Source organism: Tachyglossus aculeatus, chromosome X4, assembly GCF_015852505.1.
Source record: "Tachyglossus aculeatus isolate mTacAcu1 chromosome X4, mTacAcu1.pri, whole genome shotgun sequence".
NCBI lineage: Eukaryota > Metazoa > Chordata > Mammalia > Monotremata > Tachyglossidae > Tachyglossus > Tachyglossus aculeatus.
This window is the reverse complement of record NC_052098.1, coordinates 45,999,531-46,024,474: the sequence shown is the minus strand read 5'-3', so window position 1 is coordinate 46,024,474 and position 24,944 is coordinate 45,999,531. Positions and strand designations below refer to the sequence as shown.

The following is a 24,944-nucleotide window of genomic DNA, read 5'->3' as shown; positions in this document are numbered from 1 at the left end:
CCACCCTTGCCGGTGGTGGTTTGAGATGCAACAGCTGAGGCTACACCTTGGGGTACCCTAAATCCATCCTGGCTCGCGGAGGTTTGAGACGCAACAGCTGAGCCTACCAAGTCCCTTTTTCACCTACAAGGGATCCAGGCTCTGCCCAAAGCTCCCTACTAAAGCAGCTGGGCTCGTTCTGAGAGAGTCTGGGACCCTTCGGGACCCCCCCGGAGACCGAACGGTTGAGTTGCCTTTCCGGTATCTAAAGCGATCCCCAGCAGGTGATCCTCTAAGCGGCTTGAGTCGCATTTTCCGCTTCAGCGGTTCCAGAGATCGCCAATCGGCCCCACGAGACGGGCCTGCCCGTAGAGCCTCATCGGCGTCGGCTTAGTTACCGGGCGAGATCGATAGTGACGATGGTATTTTAGTGCTTACCGCGTCACACATTGTCCTAAGCTAATCGCGTTGGACACAGTCCCCGGCCCACACGGGGCTCAGTCAATCCCCAATCTACAGATGAGGACACCGAGACCCAGAGAAGCAAAGCGGCTTGACCAAGATCCCACAGCAGACGAGGGGAACCCGGGTCCCTCTGGCCCCGCTGCTTCAATTAACAGGAAAAGCTCCCGCTCCCATCCTGTCGCCCCCAGTCTGCCTTACAAACACAGTAACTCCCTCGGAAAGAAAAGCGTCGTGCGTAGCACCGAGGGATGCGGATCCGGACGGTGAGATGTCGTCCTCGGGGCGGGTGATCGGAAACAAAGCCCTCCCTCTCGGTACCCACGAAAAGATCGTAGGGCGCCGTTTCTGACCCGGCGCCCGACTGGGGCGAGCAGTCCTTTGCTTACAGGACCAGTAAATGTCGCTACTGGCTCTCGCTCAGCTGAGAAGCCGATATGGGATGTGGGTTTAAGGAGGACTCGAGGGTCCCGGGGAGGAGAGGAAGAGAACTCGCCACCAGCAGGGCACGTGCTCGGTTTGTGTTTCTAGGCGTGGCGAAGGGATGCGCCGAGGGCCGTCCCCACGTGGTGGGTACCGACGAGCTAACGGAAATCTCCGTTGGACTTCCCCGGCCCCCTGTTGAATAAAACCAGCGTGGAAGGTGGCATTCTTCCTAACTGATCAGAGGGTCGGGACCTCCTCGTCTCGAAAGATTACCTGGAGACTTTGGAAGAGGGGCCAACGGACTCCGAGAGGCGCTCGAGGAAGGAGAGAGGAAAAGAGGAGGGTTCACACACACGCAAAATTTTATTGTTCTTAACACGTCTGCAGGTGGGTGCGATCCACCGGGGAAAATGGCTCCATCCACCTCCCTCAAACCGTTCTACCCTCTTTCCACTTCCGGTAAGGGGTTTCTCGTTTCCTCACGCTCCCAACACGCCCGGGAACGGACCTTCGAGACCGTCGGCAGTTGGGAACTCTTCCCTGGAGGGCTCCAGTTCACCACCTCCCCCTTACTGCGAGCAGCTACGGACCCGTGACCGAAAACCAGGCGCGTGCGTCGCCAACGGGCTCGCCCGAGGCGGACCGGCCGCTCCGTCCGAGCCGTCTGCCCCCGGATTTCCTTTCAAGAGGAAGGCTGCCGAGAGCCCTTCCGAGCTCTGCTTCCAGACTCAGCCGGCAGACGCCCCGGGTCACCGCACTGAACCCAAGGGGCGATTCAGGGCTGGCCAAAGGGCGGTTCCGAACAGCGGAGCGCCGTCTCGTACGGTCTTAAACCGAGAGACGAAAGGCGCTCGGTGCGACTCTAAGGACGCTCGTCTCTCAAGACGCCATCGGCGCGTCGGGCTTGTGACCGGAAGGACCGTCACACCCGAGACTTCTTATGGCCACCCCTGACCCTCTTCCGGGGGTGACCTCAGAACAGTGCGCATATCTCAGTCATTTCCATTTTTTTCCCCCTCGGCGGGACGGGGTACGGAGAAGAGAGCCTCATTTTATGGGTTTCTTCGAAGTTCAATCCAGCCACGCGAGGGCCCTTTGTCTTCTAGCCTGTCCACTTCCCCGTATTCTTTGTATCTCTCCAAATGGCCTCCTGTTTCCTATACACCGACTCCTGGAAAATTTTCTCTACTTGGGCGGGGAAGGCGCGGCTTCCTTCTTCCAGGGCATTGATGGTCCGGAGGGCAAACGGAGTCTTCTGCCTCGGGAGAGGGTTGTTCAGGGGCCTCACCGGTATTACGGAGTTGTACTTATGCTGCCGGTTCACGGAGTTCACGAGGGACGTATAGAACTGGAACTGGCACCAGGCTTCGGATACAAAGTTCTCCGTCAACAACACAATGGTCCACGCGGACCCATTTACGGCGTCGTCTAAATTCTGCAGGTGGTGCCTGCCGCACGGCATTTCGGCGAAGATGATCCCGGGCCGGATACGAAACTCATCCTGCAGCAGCTGCTGGACTCTAAGGGCTTCATCTACGTCGTCTTCGGCATGGAGGATCACGAATTTGTAGAACACCTCCCCTGCCTCTTCGAGGCCGGCCACCCGCACCATCTCCTCAGTCTCTTCCTCCTCCAGCTCCGCCTCCCGAACGTCCTCACCTTCTCCCTTCAGTTCCTCCACGCCGTCACCGCCCGGGCCCTCTCGACCGAGGCGGGACAGGGCTTCTAGTTTCCGGGCACTTGGTCCGCGGCCTCTCCGACTTGCGTCTACGAGGTAATCGCTTCCTCTTCTGAGGGAAAGAGGGCGGGGATCTGGTTTTGAATTCCAGATACCCATAATAATTTGCAAGGCAGAAGAGGGATAACTTCATTCAACTCCCCGCCTCTCTTCTCATCCTAAAAGAAGAAGATCACAGCCGTGAATGCGAGAACGATCATCACAACCAAAGAACGAAGGCTCCGTTCACCCCGAGAGGGCCAGAGCCGGCAGCCGGGATCAGGCCCGTCTTTAAATAGACAAACCGACGGGACAGATCCAGGGAAGCTTTTCATTTTGAGAAGGCCACAAGGCCAATTCACAGGCACGTCAGATTAAGCTGACAGAGAGTCTTTAACGGGCTCGGCCTGATCTCACGTGACGCACCCGGAGTTTAACGGACCGCGCGCCGGGCCGACTGTCCGTTCGTGACGTTAAAAGGAAGGGACCGACTTTCATTCCAGCAAGGAAACGCCTTCTCGCTATCCCACTCCGCGAAGAGGAATCAGCGTTCCGCTAACGACGGGTGGACCGATCCGCACGGCGGAGTTCGGGCAGGACGGCACTCCACGAGATGCCCTCGAGAGGAACGACGCGAGCTCTAAAACGGCTCAGCGTGAAACGCTGACCACCCGGACTGTCAAATGAGCGGTTCCTCCGGGGTTAGCTTCGGATCTGGGAAGCCTCAGGGAGGAAACGTGGAACGCGCTGTTGGGGGAGAGCGGCAAGAATTCCCACGGGAAGCGTGCGTTTATGTCTGTGTGTGTCTCTGGCGGTGGAACTCTCAGATCTGAAGAAACCGTACTGTTTCTCCCTAAAGAAGATAGCCTGCCTCGGGATGAAATCTTGGAGCGCAGAACAGGAGTTGCTCTCCCCAACTGAATCACTGCCACAAAATAGCAGCCTGTGTCCACTCGGTCTTTCCACCTCCTTTACCCTAAGTTAAGAGCAGAAAAAAGGATGAAATCGACTAATTAAAAAGGCTATTCTACGTGAATCTGGTGACTGTGACTCCTGGGCGACCTACTGCGACGGCTGAGATATTGCTACGTCCACGGTGACGTTTCCAGGGGAAGGAGAGGGAGACCCCCGATCTCTTCCGCTTTCTATCGAGACAGGGATCGGAATAGGCTGCTTATCCTCCTCTTTGGCATTCGGACCCCTCCAGTTGGTGAAGAAATAGAGCACGGCAGGTGAACACAGATCCTGGCACGCAAACCCAAGCGTTCGCTCTCCCAAGCCGCCCACTTTCTTGCCCACTGCCTAAACCTCCCTCTCTGGGTTCACGTGGCCTATATTCTGCCTCCCCAGGCGTCGTGATCCCAGACGACGTGCGTCCCCCCGACCGCGCTCCCCCGTCCAGAACCTTAGAGTGCTCTGGTTCTCTGTACTCCTCCATAATATCACTTGTAATCGTCAAAAAAGGAGGGGAAAGAGGATTGCTTCCTTATTTTCAACGGTATTTATTAAAGGTTTGCTATGCGCGTGCTCCGGACTGGCTATAATAGGCTCATTCCTCATCATCATCATCTCATTTACGAAGCACTTACTTTGGACCTAACGTCGCTCCGCTCCGGCAGCGCCGGGGCATAATTCAAGATGCACAATTAAAACAGAGTCCCCCGTCCCGAAGGGGGCTGACAGACCCAGAGAAAATGGAAACAAGTTCCAGACAATAACGACACTTCGGCCATCAAAAAAATACAAACCGCCAGAGCTTTTCCGGCTCCCGGAAACGTCGCCGCAGGTTTCCCGCTCGCGGCGGCGGGCAGCTCGGGCTAGCGTTCCGCACAAAGTGAAGTGCTCGACGGACGCTGCTCCTTACCACATTGCTCCGAGCTCCGGTCACAGACTGTTAACAGCCTCCTCGCTGGTCTCCCTGCCTCGAGACTCTTCCCCTTCCAATCTAGGTTTATAAGCCGTCGCGCGGCTCATCTTCCCCAAGGGCTACTCGGCGCATCTCTCTCCGTTCCTCAAAACCTCCACTATTCCCTCATCGAGCAATCGGCTTCGAGGCTCTCCACGACAGACAACAAAACCAAATAAAACAAACAGAATAAATATGTACAAGTGAAATAGAGTGGTAAATAAGTACAAACATACATACATATATTCATTCATTCAATCGTATTGAGCGCTTACTGTGTGCAGAGCACGGTACGAAGCGCTTGGGAAGTCCAAGTTGGCAACATATAGAGACGGTCCCTACCCAACAGCGGGCTCACAGTCTAGAATAGTAAGCGCTCAATAAATACGATTGAATGAATGAATATATTTATATATGTTTGTACATATTTATTACTTTATTTTACTTGTACATATTTATTCTATTTATTTTTATTTGATTTATATGTTTTGTTTTGTTGTCTGTCTCCCCGTTCTAGACTCACAGTTGGGTAGGGACCGTCTCTGTTGACAACTTGGACTTCCCAAGCGCTTAGTACAGTGCTCTGCACACAGTAAGCGCTCAATAAATACGACTGAATGAGTGAATATTTATTACTATTTATTTTACTTGTACATATTTATTCTATTTATTTTATTTTGTTAATACGTTTTGTTTTGTCGCCTGTCTCCCCCTCCTAGACTGTGAGCCCGCTGTTGGGTAGGGATCATCTCTATCTGTCGCCGACTTGGATTTCTCAAGCGCTTAGTACACTGCTCTGCACACAGTAAGCGCTCAATAAATACAATTGAATGAATATTTATTACTCTATTTTACTTGTACATATTTATTTTGTTAATATGTTTTGTTTTGTCGCCTGTCTCCCCGTCCTAGACTGTGAGCCCGCTGTTGGGCAGGGACCGTCTCTATCTGTTGCCGACTTGGACTTCCCAATCGCTTAGTACATTGCTCTGCACACAGTAAGCGCTCAATAAATACAATTGAATGAATGAATTATTTATTACTCTATTTTACTTGTACATATTTATTCTATTTATTTTGTTAATATGTTCTGTTTTGTTGCCTGTCTCCCCCTTCTAGACTGTGAGCCCGCTGTTGGGTAGGGACTGTCTCTCTGTTGCCGACTTGTACTTCCCAAGCGCTTAGTACAGTGCTCTGCACACAGTAAGCGCTCAATAAATACGATTGAATGACTGAATGAATGAATGAACACTCCCCCATCCCCTAAACTGTTGGTCCGTTGTGGGCAGGGGACCCGTCTGTCAGATCTGTTGCACTGAACTCTCTCAAGCGCTCAGTACAGCGCGCTGCACATAGTAAGTGCTCAATAAATACCCCTGACGATGATCCAGTATCAATCGCATTTACTGAGTGCTTACTGTGTGCACGGCGCTGCCTTAAGCGCTGGGCAGACTACAACGCAACGAAAGACATATCCTCTACTCAAGTCCTCACCTTGTAACCTCCTCAGTGCTTAGAACAGTGCTTTGCACACAGTAAGCGCTTAATAAATGCCATCATCATTACTATTATTATTACTCTGTCTGCTCCTCTCCCAAGCTAATCCTAACTCTGCTTCGCTCCCGTCTCTCCCAGTATCTAAAATCCCACCTCTTCCAACAAGTCTTCCTCAACTAAATCCCATCACCCCAAGTCTTAACCTGCCAGCCAGCTCTAGTGCTAAGCGCTTAGTACAGTGCTAAGTGCTTAGTACAGTGCTCTGCACATAGTAAGTGCTCAATAAATACAATTGATGATGATATTTCTTCCCATCCTACAGTCGACTATTCATTCTAGGCGCAAACATTTTTACGTCCGTCTCGCCATTAGACTGCACGCGCGTCGCGGGCGGGGACCGTGCCTCTGCTCTCCGACGTACGTCTCCAAGCGTTCAGTACGGTCCACCACTGGACTCGGCGGGCGCTTGATAGACACCGTAACTATTACTCACCCGCTCCCGGGGCCGGGCCTCCGTTCCCGCAGAGGGTAGAGGGCTTCGGCGCGGCGGCCCGCGGGCTCAAGGTAGGACGGCCACCGTCGGCACTCCCGGATCCCGGACACCCCGCCGCCGATCTGGAAACGACAGACGCCCACTACGTTACGCGCGCGGTGATGTCAGACGGGACATTTGGCGGGAGACTCCGAAGCCTAGCGCACTTCTCCCGGGAGCCCCCCGACCACCCTCTTGGTCCAGAGCTGTGGCGAGCCCCCCTCCCGGACCCCTGGCAGCAGAGGCACCGCTTCCAAGCCCCAGGAGTTCGGGGAGAGGGTGGTCGGGTACCTCCAAGTCAGTCGACGGCATTTATCGAGTGCTTACTGTGCGCCGACCACCGTCCCAACTCCGATGGAGCCGGCAGACCCGACCTCTGCCCTCGAGGAGCCTCCGGTCCTCCACCTCTGCCCGGTGAGGCCCCAGGCGACTCGATCACCTACACCGCTCGGCCAGCCGTGTCTGTGAGCACGACTAACACCATTTTGTAAAGGGACTATACGCTACTACTCTCCTGACCGAGGTGCGCTCACTTGGAGCTACTCAAATGTTCGGAAGTGACGAAAATGTTCCCGCCACATTACTGCGGCCCCCGCTTTCATCGTCGCCATCCTCTTCAGACGTCCAATGCCACGGAGAGTGACGCGCGGATCCGGATTCTCCGACACGCAGCCAATTTGGACGTTATTTTTTAAGCGCTTACTATTGTTCTTGCTTAGCGTTTACCACGTGCCAGGCCCCACCCTAAGCACTGGGGCAGATACGAGCTAATCGGGGAGTGCGGGGTCCACGTCCCACGTGGGGCTCACGGTCTTCATCTCCATTTTACCAATGGAGGGGCCTAAGGAAGTGGAATGACTTGCTCAAGGTCACGCCGCGGACAAGTAGCGGAGCCGGGATTAGACCCCAGGTCCTCCGGATCCCAAGCCCGGGCTCTTTCCGCTAGGCCCTGCCGCCTCCCACGCGGACGTGCGATCACACAACCAAAACTACCTCTCGAGTTAAAAGCCAAGTCCAACGCCTCAGAGCTTGATTGCGGCCGAATTTAGATCGGGTGATGGCTCCATTTGGCTGCTGGGGAAATCCAGTCGCGTTCTGCAGCTGTCCAAAAGGACTCTAAAAAAATCAACGGCGGCCACGGTCCGGGGCACGAAAGCCATGTTTTGCGGGGTTTTTTCTTTTCCCCCTTCCAGGCGGAGAAGCGTCGCTTTGGATTTTCAATGCTCCGCCCAGTGATTTACCTCCTTGAGTGCTCAGAATTGAAGGAGCACTGCAGTTCCCTAAGTTGCAAGTTCAGACGCCCTTTATTTCCTAGAGCTAAAAATGACGCGGGAGGGATCTTGTCTTGGTTTTATAGCAAGGTTCAGTTATAGAGGGTTCAGTTTAGGTCCCGGGAGAATCTTTCTTTTCATTCATTCATTTATTCAATCGTATTTAGTGAGCGCTTACTGTGTGCACAGCACTGTACTAAGCGCTTGGGAAGGACAAGTTGGCAACGTACAGAGACGGTCCCTACCCAACAGCGGGCTCACAGTCTAGCAGTCTGTTAAATAATAACAGTGATAATAATTACCGTAGTATTTGTTAGGTGTTTACTATGTGACAGGTTTACTGAGCGCCAGGGTTGACACGAGATAACCCGATCAGACGCCATCCCTGTGGCACAGGGGGCTCACAATCTAAATAGAAAGGAAGCGTGGCCCGCGGACCTGGAAATCAGAAGGAGCCGGGTTCTAATCCCAGCTCCGTCACCCGTCTGCTGTGTGACTCATGGCGAGTCCCTTCGCTTCTCTGTGCCTCAGTCACCTCATCTGCCAAACGAGGATCAAGACAGCGAGCCCCACGTGGGACGGGGACCGTTGCCAACTTGTGCTTCCCGAGTGCTCAGTCCAGTGCTCCGCACACAGAAGGTGCTCAATAAATACGACTGAATGAATGAATGAGCTTGATTAGCTTGCATCTAGGACAGTGCTTGACAAATACCGTTAAAAAATAAAAACAGGCACGGGACAACGCGATCACCCTGTAACCTCCCCAGCGCTTAGAACAGTGCTTTGCACGTAGTAAGCGCTTAATAAACGCCATCACCATCCCTCTTGTACAGAGGAATCCCCATTTTACAGACGGTTAAGTTTAGCTCTACGAGAACGGGAGGGGGAAAAAAAATTCCGTAAACACACAAATCACCTCCGTTCCGGGTGACGAAGCCATCACCCCGCCATTACCCAGATGCAGATGCCCCTTCCGCTCTCAGAGAACTCACTGCAAAGCAGCGTGGCCTAGTGGAAAGAGCCACCGGGTCTGAGGACCTGGGTTCTAATCCTGCCTCTACCGCTTGCCTGCGGGGCAGCATGGCGTAGTGGAAAGGGCACTTCCACTTGGGAGTCGGAAGGTCGGGGGTTCGAATCCCGGCTCCGCCACGTGATGATAATAATCAGGATGGCATTTGTTAAGCGCTTACTATGTGCAAAGCACTGTTCTAAGCGCTGATGAGGTTGTCCCATGGGGGGGCTCACAGTCTTCATCCCCATTTTCCAGATTCATTCAATCATTTATTGAGCGCTCACTGTGTGCGGAGCACTGTACTAAGCGCCTGGGAAGTATGAGTTGGCAACATATAGAGACGGCCCCTACCCAACAGTGGGCTCACGGTCTAGAAGGTCACTGAGGCCCAGAGAATAATAATAACAACGTTGGTATTTGTTAAGCGCTTACTATGTGCAAGGCACCGTTCTAAGCGCTGGGGTAGATACAAGGTAAGCAGGTTGTCCCACGAGGGGCTCACAGTCTTCATCCCCATTTTCCAGATGAGGGAACCGAGGCCCAGAGAAGTGAAGTGACTCGCCCGAAGTCACACAACTGGCGGAGCCGGGGTTTGAACCCATGACCTCGGGCTCTTCCCACTGAGCCACGCTGCTTCACGTGTCTGCTGTGTGACCTTGGGCACGGCCCTTAACTTCTCTGGGCCTCAGTTCCCTCATCTGCAAAATGGGGATCGAGACGGTGAGCCCCCCCCCCCCCCCCCCCCGGGGGACAGGGACTGTGTCCAACCTGATTCGCTTGTATCCGCTGGGCTTAGTCCAGTGCTCGGCACAGAGTAAGCGCCGAACAGATGCCACGGTTATTATTATTAAGTCGTTTAACATCTCTGAGCAACAGGTTAATCCTCCGTATAATGGCGATTCAATACTTGCTCTTCCTCCGTAGACTGGGAGCCCCACGAGGGACAGGGCCTGCATCCCGCGGGATTTCACGCGGCTCTTCCGCAGCTTTGAGAACAGTGCTTGACAATCAACGGTATTTATCGGGGGCTTACTGTGTGCAGGGCACTGTACTAGACACTTGGAGAGGATTGCTACAACAGAGCTGGCACGTGCATTCTCGCCGCCGACCCCTCGCCCACATCTCGGGAAAGAGCCCGGGCTCGGGAGTCGGAGGCCGTGGGTTCTAATCCCGGCTCCGCCACCTGTCAGCTGTGTGACTTTGGGCGAGGCACTTCACTCCTCTGGGCCTCGGTTCCCTCATCTGGAAAATGGGGATGAAGACTGTGAGCCCCCCCGTGGGACAACCTTGATTACCCTGCATCCCCCCGGCGCTCAGCACATAGTAAACACTTAACAGATACCAACATTATTATTATTATCTTCCCTCTAGCCTGGAGTTCCCTCCCGCTTCTTGGGCACCAACTTGTACTTCCGAAGCGCTTAGTACAGTGCTCTGCACACAATAAGCGCTCAATACGATTGATTGGGCGACAGACCACCACTCTCCCCACCTTCAAAGCCTCAATTAAAATCACATCCCCGCCAAGTCCTCTTTTCTCCTACTCCCTCTCCTATCTTACCTATGCGCTCTGGAAGCACTTGATAGTCACCCCAACCTCACACGCGTGTCTGGAAGTGATTTCTCCCCCTCTAGGCTGTGAGCTTATTGTGGGCAGGGAATGCGTCCCCCAATTCTGTACCCAAGTGCTTAGTAAGTGCCCACAGTAAGCCCCCAATAAATGCCACTGATTGATTATTTTAATGGCTAATACCATAAATATAATAATAATAATAATAATAATGGTATTTATTAAGCGCTTACTATATGCAGAGCACTGTTCTACGCGCTGGCGAGGTTACAAGGTGATCAGGTTGTCCCGGGGGGGCTCACAGTCTTAATCCCCTTTTTACAGATGAGGTAACTGAGGCCCAGAGAAGTGAAGTCTGTCCTAATCCTCCTCAACCTCTCAGCTGCCTTTGACACTGTGGACCACCCCCTTCTCCTCAACACGCTATCTGACCTTGGCTTCGCAGACTCCGTCCTCTCCTGGTTCTCCTCTTATCTCTCTGGTCGTTCTTTCTCAGTCTCTTTTGCAGGCTCCTCCTCCCCCTCCCATCCCCTTACTGTGGGGGTTCCCCAAGGTTCAGTGCTCGGTCCCCTTCTGTTCTCAATCTACACCCACTCCCTTGGTGACCTCATTCGCTCCCACGGCTTCAACTATCATCTCTACGCTGATGACACCCAGATCTACATCTCTGCCCCTGCTCTCTCCCCCTCCCTCCAGGCTCGCATCTCCTCCTGCCTTCAGGACATCTCCGTCTGGATGTCTGCCCGCCACCTAAAGCTCAACATGTCGAAGACTGAGCTCCTTGTCTTCCCTCCCAAACCTTGTCCTCTCCCTGACTTTCCCATCTCTGTTGACGGCACTACCATCCTTCCCGTCTCACAAGCCCGCAACCTTGGTGTCATCCTCGACCCCGCTCTCTCATTCACCCCTCACATCCAAGCCGTCACCAAAACCTGCCGGTCTCAGCTCCGCAACATTGCCAAGATCCGCCCTTTCCTCTCCATCCAAACCGCTACCCTGCTCATTCAAGCTCTCATCCTATCCCGTCTGGACTACTGCACCAGCCTTCTCTCTGATCTCCCATCCTCGTGTCTCTCTCCACTTCAAACCATACTTCATGCTGCTGCCCGGTTTATCTTTGTCCAGAAACACTCTGGGCATATTACTCCCCTCCTCAAAAACCTCCAGTGGCTACCAATCAATCTGCGCATCAGGCAGAAACTCCTCACCCTGGGCTTCAAGGCTGTCCATCACCTCGCCCCCTCCTACCTCTCCTCCCTTCTCTCCTTCTCCAGCCCAGCCCGCACCCTCCGCTCCTCTGCCGCTAATCTCCTCACCGTTAGGCCTCGCTCTCGCCTGTCCCGCCATCGACCCCCGGCCCACGTCCTCCCCCGGGCCTGGAATGCCCTCCCTCTGCCCATCCGCCAAGCTAGCTCTCTTCCTCCCTTCAAGGCCCTGCTGAGAGCTCACCTCCTCCAGGAGGCCTTCCCAGACTGAGCCCCTTCTTTCCTCTCCCCCTCGCCCCCCTCTCCATCCCCCCATCTTACCTCCTTCCCTTCCCCACAGCACCTGTATATATGTATATATGGTTGTACATATTTATTACTCTATTTATTTATTTATTTTACTTGTACATATCTATCCTATTTATTTTATTTTGTTGGTATGTTTGGTTTTGTTCTCTGTCTCCCCGTTTTAGACTGTGAGCCCACTGTTGGGTAGGGACTGTCTCTATGTGTTGCCAATTTGTACTTCCCAAGCGCTTAGTACAGTGCTCTACACACAGTAAGCGCTCAATAAATACGATTGATGATGATGATGAAGTGACTTGCCCAAAGTCACCCAGCTGACAACTGGCAGAGCCGGAATTTGAACCCATGACCTCCGACTCCAAAGCCCGGGCTCTTTCCACTGAGAGTAACAAACTGGTTCTACTCCTACCTCTCTCCTCTCCTTCGCAGTTTTGTTCGCTGGCTCCTCTTCCACTCCTCTAGTGCTACTCCTACTAATCAATCAGTGGTATTTACTGAGCGCTTACTATGTGCAGAGCAATGTGATTCACCTTTCAAAAGGTGAGAAGAGCTCAGTAACGGTACGTTATTCAGCCAAGAGCAAACCAAAATTATCGGTCTAAAATCCACTGAACAGAATACTCTTTGGAACAATTTCAGAGTCCAATTTCCATTGCGTCTATCAGGGTTTTAGACTGTGAGTTCCCCAAGGGAAGTTCTCACCTGTGCACCTGTGTATTATTTCCCAGAGTTTTGTACAGCGTACTGCACACAGTACATAATAATAATAATAATAGCAGCATTTATTAAGCGCTTACTAAAGCGCTGGGGAGGTTACAAGGTGATCAGGTTGTCCCACGGGGGGCTCACAGTCTTAATCCCCATTTTACAGATGAGGGAACTGAGGCACAGAGAAGTTACGTGACTTGCCCAAAGTCACACAGCTGGCAATTGGCAGAGCCGGGATTTGAACCCGTGACCTCTGACTCCAAAGCCCGGGCTCTTTCCACTGAGCCACGCCGCTTCTCATGCTTACTACTACTACGTTTAAAAAAATATATATATAAAAAGGATCCTTCCGGGATGGCTCAAGAGATCAAAACCAATTAAGGTCCAGAAATGCAATAAAAAGTGTCCTTGCAGGTAAAGTTCAGTATTCCCTCTCTCCTACCAACAGTTGTATTCTTAAGACAGTTGGTTTGTCGTGAGGAAGGTCTCTATTGCTGAATTGTACTTCCCAAGCACTTAGTACAGTGCTCTGTACACAGTAAGCGCTCAATAAGTACGATAATGAACTATTATTTTGATGGGAAATAAAGGGATGCGCCTCAAGCTCCTTACGCACACTACTCAAAAGTCACTGCCTGGGTAAACTTTAACATGTCCCTTTTTATTGCTTAAAAAATATCAAGATTGATCACGCATTAAATGATCACTAATCATTTTTTGGTATACTTTGCTGGGTAAAATTATTTTTCCATTCTGAAGCATCAGAGTTTGGGAGAGCGCGATGGCCTGGCAACCGAAAAAAAAATTGTGGATGCGAGAAAGGGCAATAGAGGAGAAAGTAGGTTGTAGGTAGGGGATGATTCTGTAAATTGGCTGGGTTAGGTGGATTTTCTTGAATTTTAGAATCAATCACTAACTCTCCATTTGGAGATTAGTCTTAGTTTGAAACCCAATTCCTGAAAGCTCTGTCCAAGTACACTGGTTTAAATGGGTTGCTGACTGTCTTTTCTAAGATTAAAAAGAAAGTACAAAATAAATTCATCAAGATGAAGCTATGAAGACTCTTACAAACACTCTCGGCTGACGCTACCGGCCACCTAATCTCAAGACCCTGTCCCAAAAGACCGGATGGTATAAAACGTTAAACGTACTCAGGGAAATGTAGAACGAACATGTTAACGGTGTCACCGGAATCGCTAGCTTAATCAGGTTAATGAACAGATTGCTTTTTAATAGGAGGAGAAGTCCAACGTCAATCCGAGGCCTCATAATGAAAACGCTCATAACCGTACAGACTTCACAAGGGGATTAGAATAAGAAATTAATTAAATTTGGGTCTGGGTCTCAAAATGACCAAAAGTGACATTTTGCAATTACACCCTTTGAAATCTTTCTCATTATAAATACTGATAGTCAATTATTTTTAAATAAGCCATGATGGTCTGGGACAATTTTGTTCAATAAGCAGCACCACCTTGTGACATATGCATAAATACAATTATTTTACATAATATTTTTGTAGAAAATTATTGAAAATTGTTTTCAAATGTCCAACGTAGAATACGCACCTTCCCCCAATGAGAAACGGTGCACAATAAACCTTTTTCCTTGTGAATATAACCATTCTCCCATTCCGATTCCTACTTTCCCACTCTATCTCATTTTTAAATATAGTCGCACTGACCGTCTTCCCTCCATTGGAAATTTTGCAGTACTAAAGCAACTTCTGAAAAAGATAATGAGTTCATTCAATACCGATCGGTCATTAAGTCCCACAAGGCCACACTGACTAGAATACAACGATTTTATAACTGATTGTTCATTTGCAACCCAGAAAAACACGTTAAAGTAAGAGACTTTTAAAGTAAGAGACTTGTCCTCTTAAGGGGTGAGGCCGGTAAGGAGCAGATAGAGGGTTGCATTTAAATTTTATTTCGGCGCAATCTCTTCTGGCATTTTACTTTTCAAAAATCAAACAGCATTTATTTGGGTGAGACAGATATAATAAAAAAGGTCCAGTAGACTAACTTCTCACCCTAAAGTAGCAATGCAATGGATGCAAACTAAAAAGACAACCCCAAAAAAAAAAAAATCTGAATCGCGGGAACCCAAAAAAGGATGGATGTCAAGAGACACTGATTCCTGGATGGGAAGGGAGATGTCCTTGCTGTCATTTCACTTTCCTGTGGGAAATGGCTGATATGGGCCCAAGGAGACTTTTCACCATTTTGGAATTTTAAACTACGTGCCTGTATATATGTTTGTACATATTTATTACTCTATTTATTTATTTATTTATTTTATTTGTACATATCTATTCTATTTATTTTATTTTGCTAGTATGTTTGGTTTTGTTCTCTGTCTCCCCCTTTTAGACTGTGAGCCCACTGTTGGGTAGGGACTGTCTCTATGTGTTGCCAATTTGTACTTCCCAAGCACTTAGTACAGTGCTTTGCACATAGTAAGCGCTCAATAAATACAATTGATGATGATGATGATAACCACATTTTCCTCGCTACCTCTATTTCAAGACCCCTTGGAGCTGCTCCATCGATCAATTAATCACTGGTATTCATGGAGCACATACTGTGTGCAGAGAACCGTACTAAGCGCTGAGGACAGTCCAATATAACGGAGCTGGTAGGCCCGTTCCCTGCCCACAATGAGCTTACAGTCTAGAGTCGCCTTTGGGTTCCATTTCATTCAATCGTATTTACTGAGCGCTTACTGTGTGCGGAGCACTGTACTAAGCGCTTGGGAAGTACAAGCTGGCAACATATAGAGACGGTCCCTGCCCAACAGCGGGCTCACAGTCTAGAACGGGCTCACTTCCACTTCCGATCGGCGTGTGGACGCCACGGGGGCGGTGGATCGGGGTGATGGGGCGACCGCACCCCACGGTGGGGGCGAAACTCTCAGCAGTGGGAAGATCCCACCCCCGGCTCCTCGGGCACCCTCCCCTCCACTTTTAGGATGCTGAGCCGTGGGGCGGGGGCAGGTTGGGCATTCGCTCATTCATTCAGTCCTATTTATTGAGCGCTTACTGTGTGCAGAGCACTGGACTAGTCGGCAACATACAGAGACGATCCCTACCCGGAAAGGGAGGGCACTTGTGGGGACAGGGGACTAAAAGGGAGCCAAAGATACTGCTGACTTTGCTCCATCTGCCCCTCGGGCCTCCCGTGGGTACAGGCCCTGGAAGAGCCCTACCGACCGCCCTCCGTCAGCTCCTCTCTCCCGCAGGCGAGACGAAACATCAGCACCCACAGCTGCTACTGCTGGGGGCTGGGGGGACGCAACATTTCCCACATATCCGAGTTCCATCTCCTAGATTTCCCCTTTTCGAGGATTTTGAGGAACTCCCCAGCCGCACGCAGCGACACCACACCCTCCCTAGATCGGGGGGGGAAGATGGCAGGGACGCTTGCCGAAGAGGACGTCCGCCGTCCCCCGACCTCCCGAAACACCCCCTGGACCCAGGGACAAGGAGTGGATGGGCAACGGAAGTCACCCCGGGGTCCCCTCCGAGATGGACCGCGGTGTCTAAACGGACCCCTTGGGTGCGTTTCCTCTGCAAGTAGCCCTCGGCCCTCAAAGAACTGGGCTTCCCTGCGGGCAGGCTGAGCTGAACTGGAGAAGTGTCTCCCCCTTCTAGACTGTGAGCCCGCTGTTGGGTAGGGACCGTCTCTATATGTTGCCGACTTGCACTTCCCAAGCGCTTAGTACAGTGCTCTGCACACAGTAAGCGCTCAATAAATACGATTGAATGAATGAATGAATGAATGAAAAGTGGAGAGTAAGGAGACGTTTCCTGGTGAGGCCTTCAGAGCTACTGTAGAGCGGCCTCCATCTCCCCCACGGTGGGTCTCGGTATGCTGAGAAAGCGCTGAAATCGGAAAACCTTCTCCTTCCGGTGATTCATTCATTCAGTGGTATTTATTGAGCGCTTACTGTGTACAGAGCACTGTACTAAGCACTTGGGAAGTACAACTTGGCAACATATAGAGACGGTCCCTACCCAACAACGGGCTCACAGCGATGGTCGCTAAGCCCTCTGACCCAAGGGCGCGGCTTCCCTCAGCGCACGCGGAAGTGGGCGGAGGTGGCGGGCGACCCCCTCAATCCGACTTACGAAGCGCAGAGCACTGAACTAAGCGCCCGGGCGAGGAAATGTGGAAAGGGCAGGCCCAATCCCCGATCTCAAAGAGCTTACAATCCAGCGGGCTCGATCGTGAGGCGCAGAGACGGCAGGATTTGTGACATCCAGGAGAACTGCACGGTGAGTTGCCTCAGACGGAAAGGAAAGAGACCTCAGGAAACACTGGAGATGATGAGCTGCTGGGGGGGCCAATGGAGGAGCCGGTGGTTGCGATACGTGCTGGTGCCAGTGACCCAGGAAGGGAAATAGGCCGGTCCCGGAGGACAACCAGGCCGGCGCTCTCCGAAACATTCCCGGTTCTACCCGCCAGGCCCCCGAGTCGCTGCGCGCGGAAAACAACGAGACCGAGATTCACACAGGTCCTGGGAGGGAGGTGGGAGAGAAGTCAAAAGAGTGCTTGACTATGGTGACTAGAGAGATGCAGGAGACATCACACGTGTTACACCGGGCGTGTGGTATAATGTGCGACGGTGACATATGAGCCATTTTGGGGCGGGACTGGCCTCCTCTATGGCTCCAAACCTTTTTGCATTTTCATTCCAGGTCCGGCACCACATCTCAGCATCCGACAGCTGGAACCGTCAACTTTTCAAGCTGGCCCGAGGGGGCCCGGTGTCACAACCAAACAGGAGTGATGAAAGACCACCTGAAAACTGACAGGAGACTCCGGCATCGAGGGACTCCAGAAGGAGCAAAACGATGAAGGCGGAGTACGAGAAAACGGAGACCTGAGTTAGGAGGAAGCTGAAAGGGACCGTAATACGCGGCTAACTAAAAACCAGATTAGAGGCTGTTAAGAACACCAGCACGGGTGCCAAAAAACAACAGTTGAAAAGCAACGAAAAAACGGGTGGCTTAACAAAAACCTCGCATGGATAACCAGCAAGGAAAAAGAGGGCATCGGAGGGAAAGGGCCAGCTAGCTGTTTGAAAGTTCACCTGAGTAAGGACGGGAAAGTTCAGAGAGTGAGTGGCAAGGTCAGAGGCAAACAAGAAATTAGGTGGGAGTTGGAAGACTTTTCAACTACCTCTGAAGCCAACTAAGGAATCAACGGATCAAGGAGTAAAAGATGAGCTGAAAAGGAGATAGCAGAGAAGCACAATTCCTTCGTTTGAGCTTTATTAACAAGGGTATTAAAGATTCCCATACCCGGACTGAATTTTCTAACAGACAGGTCAGAGGCACTGAGTGACCACGGAGAATGTTTTAAACCAAACTGATAAACTAGAGGAAATCAAACCACTGGGAACAGATGACACCTGCTGACGGAATTCAGAGGAAAAGTCATTCCAGCTTCAATTATTTACTTATTCAGCTATTTCATCCAGATACATCTGTGCTACTCCATGATATATCCTTGTCTTCCTTCCCGTTCCCACTATTAATAAATTACTTCTGTCTCTCTCAGATTGAAAGCTCCTTAAGGGCAGGGCACATGTCTGGCTTCTGTTGTACTCTTGTGTTTGCTCTTCATTGTCCTTTAAAGTCAGACAGAAAAAATGAGAACTTTCTGTTACGTAAGTTACTTTTGTAGGAAATTTATGAAAATTTTTGAAGTTATTTTAGCCGGTGTGAAATTCCAGGGGCAGTTAGTTTCACTTTCAGTTCCTAGCCCAATTGCTTATTACAGGAATTTAAGACAGCAGGAATTCCACTGCCAGGAAAGGCCCTAATATGTAGGCCATATTCGTCTTTCTCCAGTCGCCCGGTTGAGAAGATGTTATCAGATAAAATCCACACGTTTTTAAAACTAGTTCATCTACAGCCACAATTTTGCTGAACGTGAAATTTCAGTATCTCTCTCGCCAAAAAACAGACCTAGTGTAGACAGACTCAATCTCAAAATAAACTGAAGACTTCTGAGAGGGGCTCCAGAGCCGGAGCTTTCCCACAAAGACGACGAGGGGGTTATCGTGGTGAATTTGCCTTTCTGGTGATGCCAAACTTGCCATGGCGTCCCACTCCAACGTCCATCACCCGGCCCGGCCGGCGACTGTCCTCCCTCCGCCCCCTTCCCACAGCCCCAGTCTGCCCCCAGTTCGGCCTGGTCCCCGGGGCTCTGGTAGCCACGGGAGGTAGAGGCTGTCCGTCAGGGAGAGGGCCAGCAGCAACAGAGCGATTTTAAAAATCAAAAAGCGGTACCGGATGGAGCCAGACGCGGTGCGGAACCAGCCCGACGGGGTGGGAAGAGAAGGATTAACAGGGAAAGGGAGAGGGGATAGGCTCAGGGCCGCAGAGGAGCCGCGGGGAAACAAAGTTACAGAGCCGTGGGGGCCGGTGGAGGGAGCAGAGGGAGAGCAGGGCATGTAATAATAATAATAATAATAATGCTGGCGTTCGTTAAGCGCTTACTACGTGCAAAGCATTGTTCTAAGCGCTGGGGGGGATACAAAGTGATCAGGTTGTCCCATGTGGGGCTCACCGTCTTAATCCCCATTTTACAGATGAGGTAACTAAGGCTCAGAGAAGTGAAGTGACTTTCCCCAAGGTCGCGCAGCAGACATGTGGCAGAGCCGGAATTCGAACCCGTGACCTCTGACTCCCAAGCCCGGGCTCTTTCCACTGAGCCACGCTGCTTCTCTAGACCGTGAGCCCACTGTTGGGTAGGGACCGTCTCTATACGTTGCCAACTTGGACTTCCCAAGCGCTTAGTACAGTGCTCTGCACACAGTCAGCGCTCAATAAACACGACTGAATATAGAGAAGCAGCGTGGCCCAGTGGAAAGAGCCCGGGCTTGGGAGCCAGTGGTCGTGGGTTCAAATCCCAGCTCCGCCACTTAGCTGTGTGACTTTGGGCAAGCCACTTGACTTCTCCGTGCCTCAGTTCCCTCATCTGGAAAATGGGGATTAAGACCGTGAGCCCCATGTGGGCCAACCTGATTGCCTTGTATCCTCCCCGGCGCTTAGAACGGTGCTTTGCACATAGTAAGCGCTTAACAAATACCGACATTATTATTATTATCTGGTCATCGGAGAGGGGCAGGGAGGTGACCGTCAGGGTGGGACATCAGGATAACCTGGCTTCGCCGCCAAGGCAAATTCACCACACTACCTTGGAACCGGCATGGTGCTTGCCCAAGGCCGCACAGTGACTTAACGGTAGAGGCATCCAAACAAGCTCTCTTCCCCCCTTCAAAGCCTTACTGAGGGTTCACCTCCTCCAAGAGGCCTTCCCAGACTGAGGCCCCCTTCTCCTCTGCTCCTCCTCCTCCCCATCTCCCCGACTCCCTCCCTCCGCTCTACCACACTTGCGGACGTCTGTACATATTATTCTATTTATTTTATTAATGGTGTCTGTATATACGGATAATTCCATCTCTATTTGGGGGCCACTGATGCCTGTCTACTTGTTTCGTTGTCTGCCTCCCCCTTCTAGACTGTGAGCCCATTGCTGAGGAGGGATTGTCTCCACCTGTTACCGAATTGTACTTTCCAAGCGCTTAGTACAGTGCTCTGCACACCTGAAGCGCTCAATAAATATGACTGAGGTATAAATTCAATACCTGTCCTCCCTCCTACTTACTGGGGGGACAGGGACTGAATCTGATCTTCTAGACTCTGAGCCCGCTGGTGGGTAGGGACCGTCTCTATATGTTGCCAACGTGGACTTCCCAAGCGCTTAGTACAGTGCTCTGCACACAGTCAGCGCTCAAGAAATACGATTGAATGAATGAATCTGACTGCATCGTCTCCTTGCCACATAGTAGGCATTTAACAAATACCACAAATACCACAATTATCATTACTAATCCCGGCTCCGCCAACTGTCAGCTGTGTAACTTTGGGCAAGTCCCTTCACTTCTCTGGGCCTCAGTTACCTCATCTGGAAAATGGGGATTAAGACTGTGAGCCCCCACGTGGGACACCCCGATTGCCTTGTAATCTCCCCAGTGCTTAGAACAGTGCTTTGCACAGAGTAAGCGCTTAATAAATGCCATTATTATTATTATTACTACCCTGACCCTTGTTTATAAGTCCTGCCATGGCTGCAATAGCTCCACCTTCAAACGCTCAGCCCCAAATAATAATAATAACAGTAATTACGGTATTTGTTAAGCGCTTACTATGTGCCAGGCGCTGTACTAAGCGCTGGACCCAAAGAGAGCCTCCCATCAGTCCTACGCTCGTTTTAATGTCAAAACCGAACCTTTTTGAGCCAAGAGCAGGAGTTGGGAAACAAAAGCCGTGTAACGGTTCAATCTATGATCCCTTGACAATATTTCCCCCCTTTCTCATCATCATCATCATCAATCGCATTTATTGAGCGCTTACTACGTGCAGAGCACTGTACTAAGCGCTTGGGAAGTACAAATTGGCAACATACAGAGACAGTCCCTACCCAACAGTGGGCTCACAGTCTTAATCCCGCAGGCGATCAATCTTCTACCAAAATTGGATATAAACCTGACTCAGGAGGGGAAGCTAGTTCTGAGCCTGGTTTTCAATCAATCAGTCGTATTTATTGAGCGCTTACTGTGGTGCAGAGCGCTGTACTAAGCGCTTAGCAGGTTTTCGTCCTGCATTCCCAGAAGACGGTTAACCCCGATTGAAGACCGGCCTCTACCCTAAAAGGAATCTGCTTGAGGACACGTAGGAATTTAAAAGACAAACCACAAACCGAGCCACCGGACTCACCGCTCCACAAGCATAATTCAGAATTCACCCGCCCTGGCTGAGAAGCCAGAACAGCCTCAGTCTGAAATAGAGGCCTCAACATTCTCGTATAAAATAATAATAATAATAATAATAATAATAATAATAATAATAATGGCATCTGTTAAGCGCTTACTATGTGCAGAGCACCGTTCCATGGCCCGTCTCGGCCCCCAAGCTTCCGGGAGGGGCTTGGCCGGACCGACTCCATTTTTCATTGCCCTTCTAATCATCATCATCATCATCATCATCGATCGTATTTATTGAGCGCTTACTATGTGCAGAGCACTGTACTAAGCGCTTGGGAAGTACAAACTGGCAACATATAGAGACAGTCCCTACCCAACAGTGGGATCACAGTCTAAAAGGGGGAGACAGAGAACAAAACCAAACATACTAACAAAATAAAATAAATAGAATAGATATGCACAAGTAAAATAAATAAATAAATAAATAGAGCAATAAATATGTACAAACATATATACAGGTATATATTATATATAATAATAATAATAATAATGACATTTATTAAGCGCTTACTATGGGCAAAGCACTGTCCTAAGCGCTGGGGAGATTACAAGGTTAGAGAAGCAGCGTGGCTCAGTGGGAAGAGCCCGGGCTTTGGAGTCAGAGGTCCTGGGTTCGAATCCCAGCTCCGCGTGACCTGGGGCAAGTCACTTCACTTCTCTGAGCCTCAGTTCCCTCATCTGTAAAATGGGGATTAAGACTGACAGCCCCACGTGGGACAACCTGATCACCCTGTATCTCCCCCAGCGCTCAGAACAGTGCTTTGCACATAGTAAGCGCTTAACAAATGCCATCATTATTATTATTCTCTGAGCCCCAGTCACCTCATCTGTAAAATGGGGATTGAGACTGAGAGCCCCACGTGGAATAACCTGATCACCTTGTATCTTCCCCAGCGCTTAGAACAGTGCTTTGCACATAGTAAGCGCTTAACAAATGCCATTACTATTATTAATCTCTGAGCCTCAGTTACCTCATCTGTAAAATGGGGATTAAGACAGAGCCCCACGTGGAACAACCTGATCACCTTGTATCTTCCCCAGCGCTTAGAACAGTGCTTTGCACATAGTAAGCGCTTAACAAATGCCATCATCATCATTATTATTCTTTGAGCCTCAGTCCCCTCAACTGTAAAATGGGGATTAAGACTGAGAGTCCCCCAGCACTTAGCACATAGTAAGCGCTTAGCAAATGCCATCATTATTATTATTATTATGCTGAGCCTCAGTCCCCTCATCTGTAAAATGGGGATTAAGACTGAGAGTCCCCCAGCGCTCAGCACATAGTAAGCGCTTAACAAATGCCATCATCATTATTTATTATTATTCTCTGAGCCTCAGTCCCCTCAGCTGCAAAATGGGGATTAAGACCGAGGGTTCCCCCAGCGCTTAGCATATAGTAAGCGCTTAACAAATGCCATCATTACTATTATTATTAGTCTCTGAGCCTCAGTCCCCTCATCTGTAAAGTGGGGATTAAGACTGAGAGTCCCCCAGCGCTTAGCACATAGTAAGCGCTTAACAAATGCCATCATCATTATTATTATTATTATTCTCTGAGCCTCAGTCCCCTCATCTGTAAAATGGGGATTAAGACTGAGAGTCCCCCAGCGCTTAGCACACAGTAAGCGCTTAACAAATGCCATCATCATTATTATTATTATTCTGAGCCTCAGTCCCCTCATCTGTAAAATGGGGATTAAGACTGAGGGTCCCCCAGCGCTTAGCACATAGTAAGCGCTTAACAAATGCCATCATTACTATTATTATTATTCTCTGAGCCTCAGTCCCCTCAGCTGTAAAATTGGGATTAAGACTGAGTCCCCCAGCGCTTAGCACATAGTAAGCGCTTAACAAAAGCCATTATTAGAGAAGCAGCACGGCTCAGTGGGAAGAGCTTGGGCTTTGGAGTCAGAGGTCATGAGTTCAAATCCCACTCTGCCAATTGTCAGCTGTGCGACTTTGGGCAAGTCACTTCACTTCTCTGCGCCTCAGTTCCCTCATCTGTAAAAGGGGGGATTAAAACCGTGGGACAACCTGATCACCTTGTAACCTCCCCAGCGCTTAGAACAGTGCTTTGCACATAGTAAGCGCTTAATAAATGCCATTACTATTATAAGGTGATCAGCTTGTCCCACGGGGGGGGCTCCCAGTCTTCACCCCCATTTTCCAGATGCGGGAACTGAGGCCCGGAGAAGGGAAGCGACCTGCTCAAGGTCACACAGCAGTCAGGGGGCGGGACTCGAACCCAGGACCTCCCAAGCCCTGAGCCACGGACTTTAAAACGGAGTCGGCGAGAAAATCTTTTTTTTTCCCCTCAGCGTCCCTTTCCCCCCAGCTTGTCCTTTCAACCCCAAGATGTCCCCCGCCCCCAGTGAACTTTACGACGACATGGCGCCCGGGCGGCCAGCTCCCTCCCCTCTTCAAGAAAAGATGGCGAATCTGTAAAATCAACAAAAAGGGAAATTTGTTATCAGCCTTTGCTGATCGTCCACTAACCTCCTCCCACCCTGGGGCCTGAGGGCGAGGCAAAGTCCCGCGTCCTGCGAAGGCTTCTGGTAAAATGGAAGGCCGCAACCGCCGCCGCCAAGCCAAGTAGCTGGCTGGAGCGCTGTGCGCATGCGCCCGCGCATGCGCCCCCGTCCGCCCGCCATCTTCTTCCCCTTGACCCCTGCCAGAGCCACGCCCATCTCCCTTCATTCATTCATTCCATCGTATTTCTCAATCATCATCAATCGTATTGATTGAGCGCTTACTGTGTGCAGAGCACTGGACTATATATATATTTGTACATATTTATTACTCTATTTATTTATTTATTTTACTTGTACATATCTATCCTATTTATTTGATTTTGTTAGTATGTTTGGTTTTGTTCTCTGTCTCCCCCTTTTAGACTGTGAGCCCACTGTTGGGTAGGGACTGTCTCTGTATGTTGCCAATTTGTACTTCCCAAGCGCTTAGTCCAGTGCTCTGCACCTAGTAAGCGCTCAATAAATACGATTGATTGATTGATTGGACTAAGCGCCTGGGAAGTCCAAGTTGGCAACATGCAGAGGCGGTCCCTACCCAACAGTGGGCTCACAGTCTAAAAAGGGGGAGACAGAGAACAAAACCAAATCAATCAATCGTATTTATTGAGCGCTTACTGTGTGCAGAGCACTGTACTAAGCGCTTGGGAAGTACAAGTTGGCAACATATAGAGACAGTCCCCACCCAACAGTGGGCTCACAGTCTAAAAAGGGGGAGACAGAGAACAAAACCAAATCAATCAATCAATCAATCGTATTTATTGAGCGCTTACTGTGTGCTGAGCACTGTACTAAGCGCTTGGGAAGTACAAGTTGGCAACATATAGAGACAGTCCCTACCCATCAGTGGGCTCACAGTCTAAGAAGGGGGAGACAGAGAACAAAACCAAATCAATCAATCAATCGTATTTATTGAGCGCTTACTCTGTGCAGAGCACTGGACTAAGCGCTTGGGAAGTCCAAGTTGGCAACATATAGAGACAG

At 50.5% G+C, this 24,944-nt stretch overlaps 1 protein-coding gene across 2 annotated transcripts; it reads right to left on the bottom strand.

Annotated features, from left to right (window-relative positions):
• Positions 1–1,226: 1,226 nt before the first annotated feature.
• Positions 1,227–24,016, bottom strand: TICAM2 (toll like receptor adaptor molecule 2). Of its 2 annotated transcripts, none has more exons than XM_038769614.1 (3): positions 23,929–24,016; positions 6,481–6,602; positions 1,227–2,763 (listed from the first exon to the last, which is right to left on the bottom strand). In XM_038769614.1, the coding sequence occupies exon 3, from the start codon at positions 2,702–2,704 to the stop codon at positions 1,970–1,972; it is 735 nt and encodes a 244-aa protein (XP_038625542.1). In that variant the 5' UTR covers positions 2,705–2,763; positions 6,481–6,602; positions 23,929–24,016; the 3' UTR covers positions 1,227–1,969. The 2 variants fall into 2 exon arrangements, 1 of the variants encoding a protein (XP_038625542.1); XR_005456597.1 differs by lacking the exon at positions 1,227–2,763 and adding an exon at positions 2,789–3,560.
• Between the last annotated feature and the right edge of the window lie 928 nt (positions 24,017–24,944).

Coding starts and splice junctions, on each gene's coding strand:
- TICAM2 (XM_038769614.1), bottom strand. CDS start 2,704: ATGGGTATCTGGAATTCAAAACCAGATCCCCGCCCTCTTTCCCTCAGA.